Source organism: Crinia signifera, chromosome 3 (genome assembly GCF_055691185.1).
Source record: "Crinia signifera chromosome 3, ASM5569118v1, whole genome shotgun sequence".
NCBI classification, from domain to species: Eukaryota; Metazoa; Chordata; class Amphibia; order Anura; family Myobatrachidae; genus Crinia; species Crinia signifera.
The window spans coordinates 214,844,251-214,853,479 of record NC_139219.1 but is presented as its reverse complement, the minus strand read 5'-3'; the positions used below and the strand labels follow the sequence as shown (position 1 = coordinate 214,853,479).

Genomic DNA, 9,229 nt, shown 5'->3' with positions numbered 1-9,229 from the left:
TATAGAATGGCTTAGGCACAAACAGTGTAAATGAAACAAAAGCAATTTAATTGTATTACACAGTGGGCCTAATTCAGGTCTGCTTGCTAGGCAAAGTAAATTTGCTGCCTAACGAGCGGATAAGCGCCGCCCACGTCCGCTCTGTAACATGCGAGGGAATGTGTCTGAGAACACATCTCCTCGCATGCGGGCGAAGGGGACAGAAATCATCCGATGTTCACCGACCATGAAATAATTCTCTCCACTTTGGAAATAAAAGTCTGTGAAATCTAAGTTTATTTCCGCCGCTGTTTGTCTAAAAAGGGGGTGGGTGCTGATGTCATGTGACTGCGTTCCCAGGGGAATGGCCAGCGTTTTCATGGGCGTTCCCCTGCTCCGGCCAGTGTTCACCCCCCTCCCCTACTCGTGCAAACGCCTCACCGAGTGTGATACTCGCCGATGGCGTTCACACAGGGGGTCTGCATATGTGCAAATACGCAGATACACAGACCCCACACCAGCGGAACGGGGCCAAATTCGTCCCCTTCCGAGTAAGCTTGAATCAGGCTGAGTATTACATGTAATACATTAACGGCAATATCAAGATATACTATGGAATACCATCAAGCATTATAAAGTTAAATATTACTTATATCAGAAGGTATACGTATACATACTGCATATCACATAGGGCCTAATTCAGGCCTGATGGCAGGACAAATTTATTCTCAAAATGGGCAAAACCATGTGCACTGCAAGTGGGGAAAATGTATATGTGTAGAGACTGTTAGATGTTTTGGGGGGGGGGGTTATATTGTTTCTGTGCAGAGTAAATACTGGATGCTTTATTTTTACACTGCAATTTGGTCTTCAACTTTAATACACCTCACCCAAATCTAACTCTCTCTCTCTGCACATGTTACATCTGCCCCACCTGCAGTGGTGGCCCATACTCATAGCTACGTTTTATTAACTGAAATGATCCTATAGAATCTTCTGTGCTGTGCTGGTGGGATACATGCACTATTTCTTGTGTCTCCTGAGTTAAAAAAATATATAAAAAAATGATCTTATGCATATAAAAAAAAAACAAATATGTTCTATCTCTTTACTAGGGAAAATGAGTTAATTAAAATGTGGGGTAAATAATGTGCTTGGCCTATATTTTTGAACATGAGCATTCATGGAATTTTAGAATGTTCAGTATCTCCCGTATTTGCTTTCTGAATATTGTAATGTAAATAAAAAAAATACTTAATTCCAATTTGCAAACAAATTTTTTTATCTATTTACACACAAGCTAGTTAAATTGCAAACATAAAGTAAAACATTCAAATATTATTCCTGTAATCCCATTATACTAAAAATATATAAAAATGGGTGTGGTTCTTCTGGTACAAAGTACCCTTGGGTTTATGTTTTATTTAAATGACAATGATTAATTAATACATCCCTTACTCTTTGTAGCGGCACATACTGGGTCATAAGATTCAACTGTATACACTGCAGCTCATTCATTTCAATACCCCAACCAAATTGTATATTTTTTGAAAAGCAATGAACAAAATAAGCTAGATTATTATGGTTATATATTTATTTTGGCGAATAAACACACATTATTTACAAAAATACTGTATTGAGATTTGATTTACTTCCATTTTTCTCACATCAAAGTATCCACCCTTAGCAGCAATCCCAGCAGTGCAAACCTTCTCTTGTAATAGTGTGAAACCACAACCAATAGATGCCGGAAGGGATGGGATGGCATAGCCGGGTGTTTATGATGTCACAAACCACACCACCTCCAGAGCAACCCCAGACCATAATGGAACCTTCTCAATGATTGACTGTGGGCAGTATATTAGTAGGGAGCATGCGCTTGTCTGTTGCACAAAAAACAAACTTGCACTTCTTGCACCCAAACCCACTGAGTAATGGTCCAGCTCCTGTGTTTTATTGGGCATCAGCAATGGTACTGGTTACAAAACGGTGCAAGACACAGTTGACAGGCTTTCTTTCCTCATTTCCATCAGAGCATTAAGAATCTGAGGATCTGTTTGGAATCTGTGCTGTTTGGAACATACTCTGATAAATTTGTCATCCTGTTTTGTGGTCACTCTAGGTTGTCGAGGTCATGGATGATCACATACTCTGTTGTGTACAGCTTTTGTCTTGCGGTTACACTGCACGTCATCAATAGAAACCTTCAGATGAGCACATTATTTATTAGCAGTTTCTTATATAGTGCAGCATATTTCATTGCGCTTCACAACAGTGATACAACAAACTGGGTATTTACAGACAGTCAAAGGTATGAGGGTCCTGCCCGCAAGCTTATGGTAGCTGTGCCCTGCATTCAGGCTCGGACTGGCCTGGCGGGGCACCGGGAGATTCCCCGGTGGGCCCCATTCAATCGTAACCCCTCCCACTTTTCAAAGGGGGAGGGGCCGCCTGCCGTCAGCTACTGATGTGAGCGTGTGTACCTCGAGTGACGAGTCCGTCCTCTAGGCTCGCGCGGCATGTTGTGGGTGGCGGCGTTGAGGCGCAGGGCGGGCTGAGCCTGCCTGCCCTGCGGTGATTGACACAGGCAGCCAGGTCACGTCACAGCAGGCGGCAGCTGCTGCCGCTCGCTGGGCTGGGCATCATCGGCGGACGGCGCCGGCGGAGTAGCGCACAGACAGTGCGTCACGTGACTGCGTGTTGACGTCACACGCCGGCCGACGCCACGCCGCCCAGCCCCAGACGTCCACACTCCGCAGCCGCCCCGCCCGCATCATCAGGTCAGGTGACAATCCACTCGTCTCAGTCAGTGTGACACAGAGACTGTGGACCTGCCCTCGCTTTCTTCCCGCGCTTGCTTCCCGCGCTCAGCCTCTATCTGCAGGCAGCCTCAGCCAGCCTGCACCAGATCAATCTGGTCCTGGGCAGAAACCCGTGACCAGTCACCAGACTCCCGCCAGAACTAGTGCCACCCGCCCACCAGTACTATAAATAGCAGCACCCACTGCAGCAGGGGCTCACTCAACAACGCGTGACCTGACCTGGCTGCTGGCTTCAAGATCAAGTGCTGCTGTGCTGCCTTCAACCTTGGGTGGGTGAGTGACTGCCTGCCTGGCACTGGCAGACTGTCACTGCCTAGTGCCTACTAGCTTTATTTTTATTACAGTCTGAATTGATGGCCTGCCCTGGTGCTGCTGTTAATTTTATTATGGTGTTTTAATTACAGCAGAGAGAGCAGTTAGAGAGATATTTAGTAAGCTTGCCCCCCTGTCTGCCTAGCCTAGGTAGGGAAGGTCACTGGCTGGCTCAGCCTCAGACCTCAGTCTGTTCTGTTGTGTCTGTGGTGTAGTCACAGTGTGCTTGATATTGGTGCTTTAGACATTGTCAGACCTAGCTGTTGTTAACTGTATGCAGTATGAGAGTCAAGAAGATACAGTTTTGTAATTCCTGGCTGCTAAACAAATTTACCTTTATTATGATGATTGATCTGGTCACTGGTGCTGTAGCCAGCAGGGGCTATCTGACTTGCCTCAGCCAAGTCAGATAGTCCCTGTTGGCTGCAGCACCGCACCAGATCAAACAACTAGGTTGATTAGACTTTAATGGTGCTTTTAAGGGATTAGCTAGGTAGCCAGGCTCAGCAGCAGGTATTTAACTGCCACTGCAATGTTGCCCCCCTTTCTTGTCAGTGGCACTGTGACTAACCAATGCTCTGCCAGTCTGCCCACACAGTGAGACAGAATCTGTTTCATTGCAGATCCAGCATCTCCAATTTGGAGAAATTAAAGATGCTGGATCTGAAATGAAACCGATTCTGTCATTGTGAATTTACCAACTGGAAGGGGTCCACTCTATGGGGCTTATTTCTTAATGAGACCCCATGGTGACAGTGAGTACATGTCACGGTGTGTGTGTAAAGTGCTTTCATTGTGTGTGCTGTGCCGTATTAGTGCTTTGACTTCATGGGCAGGCATTTGACCAAGGGCGGGGCCCCATTATAACCCTATGGGCGGCCCAACGCACTGCATACCTCAAATAGCCTTAACAAGAGATAAATGCAAGGGGGATAAGGAGAGATAAACGTCCAGCCAATCACCTGATAACTGCCATGTTACAGCCTGTGTTCGAAAAAAATCATTAAGGAGCTGATTGGCTGGACGTTTATCTCTCCTTATCCCCCTTGCATTCATCTCTTGTTAAGGCTTAATACATCTGCCTATGTTTTTTTTAAACCCATCATTTGAAGCCTATGTTGATGGGTCTACGACACTATACAACAAATGTTTTTAAGTGATTTTGAATACTTTTTTATTCCCTGGCCTGAAGTCATCTGAAATTTCAGTGTCATAGATTAGAAAGTTCTCATGCTGAATCTCCCTTTATGAATCTCTGGCCCAATCTCTCCGTGTGTAGGGCCCTAAGATTGTTTTATCTTTGCTCATACATGGTACATTTTAGCAGGTATCAATTAAACATCACAAGCCTCTGCCAGCCTCCTCATCCAGCAGCCTCATCCGGCCTCTGCCAGCCTCCTCATCCAGCAGCCTCATCCGGCCTCTGCCAGCCTCCTCATCCAGCAGCCTCATCCGGCCTCTGCCAGCCTCCTCATCCAGCAGCCTCATCCGGCCTCTGCCAGCCTCCTCATCCAGCAGCCTCATCCGGCCTCTGCCAGCCTCCTCATCCAGCAGCCTCATCCGGCCTCTGCCAGCCTCCTCATCCAGCAGCCTCATCCGGCCTCTGCCAGCCTCCTCATCCAGCAGCCTCATCCGGCCTCTGCCAGCCTCCTCATCCAGCAGCCTCATCCGGCCTCTGCCAGCCTCCTCATCCAGCAGCCTCATCCGGCCTCTGCCAGCCTCCTCATCCAGCAGCCTCATCCGGCCTCTGCCAGCCTCCTCATCCAGCAGCCTCATCCGGCCTCTGCCAGCCTCCTCATCCAGCAGCCTCATCCGGCCTCTGCCAGCCTCCTCATCCAGCAGCCTCATCCGGCCTCTGCCAGCCTCCTCATCCAGCAGCCTCATCCGGCCTCTGCCAGCCTCCTCATCCAGCAGCCTCATCCGGCCTCTGCCAGCCTCCTCATCCAGCAGCCTCATCCGGCCTCTGCCAGCCTCCTCATCCAGCAGCCTCATCCGGCCTCTGCCAGCCTCCTCATCCAGCCTCCTCATCCGGCCTCATCCGGCCTCTGCCAGCCTCCTGCGGCCTCTGCCATTCTGGTTTACACGGTGACTTCTGGTATGTGTGTAAATTCCAGTTGAATAGGGAATGATCTGAATGATTACATGTTTCAACCTCCTAAACATTCTGATCTCTATTTTCAGCTGGACAATCCTACTTTTTGAGAAGCATCACAAGCCTCTGCCAGCCTCCTCATCCAGCCTCCTCATCCGGCCTCTGCCAGCCTCCTCATCCGGCCTCTGCCAGCCTCCTCATCCAGCAGCCTCATCCGGCCTCTGCCAGCCTCCTCATCCAGCAGCCTCATCCGGCCTCTGCCAGCCTCCTCATCCAGCAGCCTCATCCGGCCTCTGCCAGCCTCCTCATCCAGCAGCCTCATCCGGCCTCTGCCAGCCTCCTCATCCAGCCTCCTCATCCGGCCTCATCCAGCAGCCTCATCCGGCCTCTGCCAGCCTCCTGCGGCCTCTGCCATTCTGGTTTACACGGTGACTTCTGGTATGTGTGTAAATTGCTGTTGAATAGGGAATGATCTGAATGATTACATGTTTCAACCTCCTAAACATTCTGATTTCTATTTTCAGCTGGACAATCCTACTTTTTGGGAAGCATCACAGGCCTCTGCCAGCCTCCTCATCAGGCCTCTGCCAGCCTCCTCATCCAGCCTCCTCATCCGGCCTCTGCCAGCCTCCTCATCCGGCCTCTGCCAGCCTCCTCATCCAGCAGCCTCATCCGGCCTCTGCCAGCCTCCTGCGGCCTCTGCCATTCTGGTTTACACAGTGACTTCTGGTATGTGTGTAAATTGCAGTTGAATAGGGAATGATCTGAATGATTACATGTTTCAACCTCCTAAACATTCTGATTTCTATTTTCAGCTGGACAATCCTACTTTTTGGGAAGCATCACAAGCCTCTGCCAGCCTCCTCATCAGGCCTCTGCCAGCCTCCTCATCCAGCAGCCTCATCCGGCCTCTGCCAGCCTCCTCATCCGGCCTCTGCCAGCCTCCTCATCCAGCCTCCTCATCCGGCCTCTGCCAGCCTCCTGCGGCCTCTGCCATTCTGGTTTACACGGTGACTTCTGGTATGTGTGTAAATTGCAGTTGAATAGGGAATGATCTGAATGATTACATGTTTCAACCTCCTAAACATTCTGATCTCTATTTTCAGCTGGACAATCCTACTTTTTGGGAAGCATCACAGGCCTCTGCCAGCCTCCTCATCAGGCCTCTGCCAGCCTCCTCATCCAGCCTCCTCATCCGGCCTCTGCCAGCCTCCTCATCCGGCCTCTGCCAGCCTCCTCATCCAGCAGCCTCATCCGGCCTCTGCCAGCCTCCTGCGGCCTCTGCCATTCTGGTTTACACAGTGACTTCTGGTATGTGTGTAAATTGCAGTTGAATAGGGAATGATCTGAATGATTACATGTTTCAACCTCCTAAACATTCTGATCTCTATTTTCAGCTGGACAATCCTACTTTTTGAGAAGCATCACAAGCCTCTGCCAGCCTCCTCATCCGGCCTCTGCCAGCCTCCTCATCCGGCCTCTGCCAGCCTCCTCATCCGGCCTCTGCCAGCCTCCTCATCCGGCCTCTGCCAGCCTCCTCATCCGGCCTCTGCCAGCCTCCTCATCCAGCAGCCTCATCCGGCCTCTGCCAGCCTCCTCATCCAGCAGCCTCATCCGGCCTCTGCCAGCCTCCTCATCCAGCAGCCTCATCCGGCCTCTGCCAGCCTCCTCATCCAGCAGCCTCATCCGGCCTCTGCCAGCCTCCTCATCCAGCAGCCTCATCCGGCCTCTGCCAGCCTCCTCATCCAGCAGCCTCATCCGGCCTCTGCCAGCCTCCTCATCCAGCAGCCTCATCCGGCCTCTGCCAGCCTCCTCATCCAGCAGCCTCATCCGGCCTCTGCCAGCCTCCTCATCCAGCAGCCTCATCCGGCCTCTGCCAGCCTCCTCATCCAGCCTCCTCATCCGGCCTCTGCCAGCCTCCTCATCCAGCCTCCTCATCCGGCCTCATCCGGCCTCTGCCAGCCTCCTGCGGCCTCTGCCATTCTGGTTTACACGGTGACTTCTGGTATGTGTGTAAATTCCAGTTGAATAGGGAATGATCTGAATGATTACATGTTTCAACCTCCTAAACATTCTGATCTCTATTTTCAGCTGGACAATCCTACTTTTTGAGAAGCATCACAAGCCTCTGCCAGCCTCCTCATCCGGCCTCTGCCAGCCTCCTCATCCGGCCTCTGCCAGCCTCCTCATCCGGCCTCTGCCAGCCTCCTCATCCGGCCTCTGCCAGCCTCCTCATCCAGCCGCCTCATCCGGCCTCTGCCAGCCTCCTCATCCGGCCTCTGCCAGCCTCCTCATCCGGCCTCTGCCAGCCTCCTCATCCGGCCTCATCCAGCCTCCTCATCCGGCCTCTGCCAGCAGCCTCATACGGCCCCTGCCAGCCTCCTCATCCTGCTTCTTCTGGACTCATCCAGCCTGGGTTACACCTCTGGTATGTATCATGTCTCAATCATGTTTTTGTAAAATATCAAAAGCTTATTGGTTGGTACTTTTTCCATTTCATAACTGTAATGCTAGCTATACAATGGTATGGTTTGGCTTCTTTTTTTTCCCACCAATAGTGAATGGCAACACCATCAACATATATTTTATGCGATCCTGTGACCCGTATAGGTTCAGTGCAGTTTATAGGGGGATTGGCTGCCACTTCTCCCCCAGTCAGGGACTTATTATAATCTGTGCTCAGTACACATTTGTTTGTAAAATGTCAAAGCATGTGCACTGAAGGCGGGGCTGGGGCAGATGTAACATGTGCAGAGTTAAATTTGGATGTTTTCTTTTTGTTTCTGTGCAGGGTAAATACTGGCTTTTTTTTTACACACTCATTTTATATTACAGTTTCAGCACACCCCACCTGAAGTGCACATGGTTTTGGCCATTTTACGAACAAATTTGGACTGCGATCAGATCAGAATTAGGACCTAAGTTCTGTTTTGCATAACATGAATTGAGGGTGCCATGTGACATTTATTGTTGCAGCAGTACATTGTGGCATATTGTTAACTTGGGCCACTACAATGTGACATAATATACTTGAGCACTGTGGTATAATGTAACCAGGGCACTATTATGGTACATAACCATTATGGTTTATAAAATAGGGCACAACTATACTGCATTAATTAAGTAAATTTTGTCAAGATAAGTTGCTCTAGAAGGAGGAAGGGGTGATGTGGATATTTAGAAGATATATAAAGAATTAGTTAATGGGGGACAGCATTGGATATCTGTCAATGTATCTACATATGGCCTATTTCATATGACAAATAACACTGTTTGTATTCTTGCTAGGCACTATAAAATGTGTTCAAAGAAAAGTTCTTCACAAGACAAAGAGGACTTAGCAAAAAAGAAAAAATATAAAAGTGGCTCTGTAAAAAGACTGCAGGCTTCACAAAAGAGTCTTAAAGAAGCAGGACATGCACCAGGCCAACTGAAGCTATGGCAGCCAAAGAACATCTGTGCAGATGCTGCTGGAGAATCAACGGGTCAAAATGTTTCTGAAGGAACAATAGAAAAGGAAGCTGCAGCATCAGTATTAAGTGCCGGTGAAATGCCATCTCTTGAGCCAAGTGAACCTGAATGCTCCGGAGAAAACATCGGTACTGCCAGCGTCACTGAAGCCCAGGCTGAGGATTCAGACGGTTCGACAGACTGTGAGATATCATTTACCCTTGTTCCATCTTTATCTGAGAACTGTAATGTTTTTGATGCGCCTGAAGTATCATGCAGTATTTCTGTTAAATTACATTTTATGAAAGCTCATCCTGTGCAGCCATCTTCAGATGCTACCCATACACTGCCATTCCAGGCACATAAGGTCTACTATAGGCATGTACCTGGAGGAAGTGCCATTCAAAGGAAATGGTTGTCTTATTGTCTTGACAGTGAAAAAATGTTTTGTTCCACATGTATGGCATTTTGTGGTAATAGGAAGAGTAATTTTATTATTGGATGGCAGGTTAATAAGGACCATGTTTATGACAGAGTTAGGGAACATGAGGAATCTAACCTGCACCATGTAGCT

At 49.0% G+C, this 9,229-nt stretch overlaps 1 protein-coding gene across 1 annotated transcript; it reads left to right on the top strand.

Moving 5' to 3' along the window:
- Nucleotides 1-5,500: 5,500 nt before the first annotated feature.
- Nucleotides 5,501-6,510, top strand: LOC146062962 (uncharacterized). The gene is made up of 3 exons (XM_083174972.1): nucleotides 5,501-5,934; nucleotides 6,021-6,225; nucleotides 6,312-6,510. The coding sequence occupies exons 1-3, from the start codon at nucleotides 5,691-5,693 to the stop codon at nucleotides 6,508-6,510; spliced, it is 648 nt and encodes a 215-aa protein (XP_083031098.1). The 5' UTR covers nucleotides 5,501-5,690.
- Nucleotides 6,511-9,229: the final 2,719 nt, after the last annotated feature.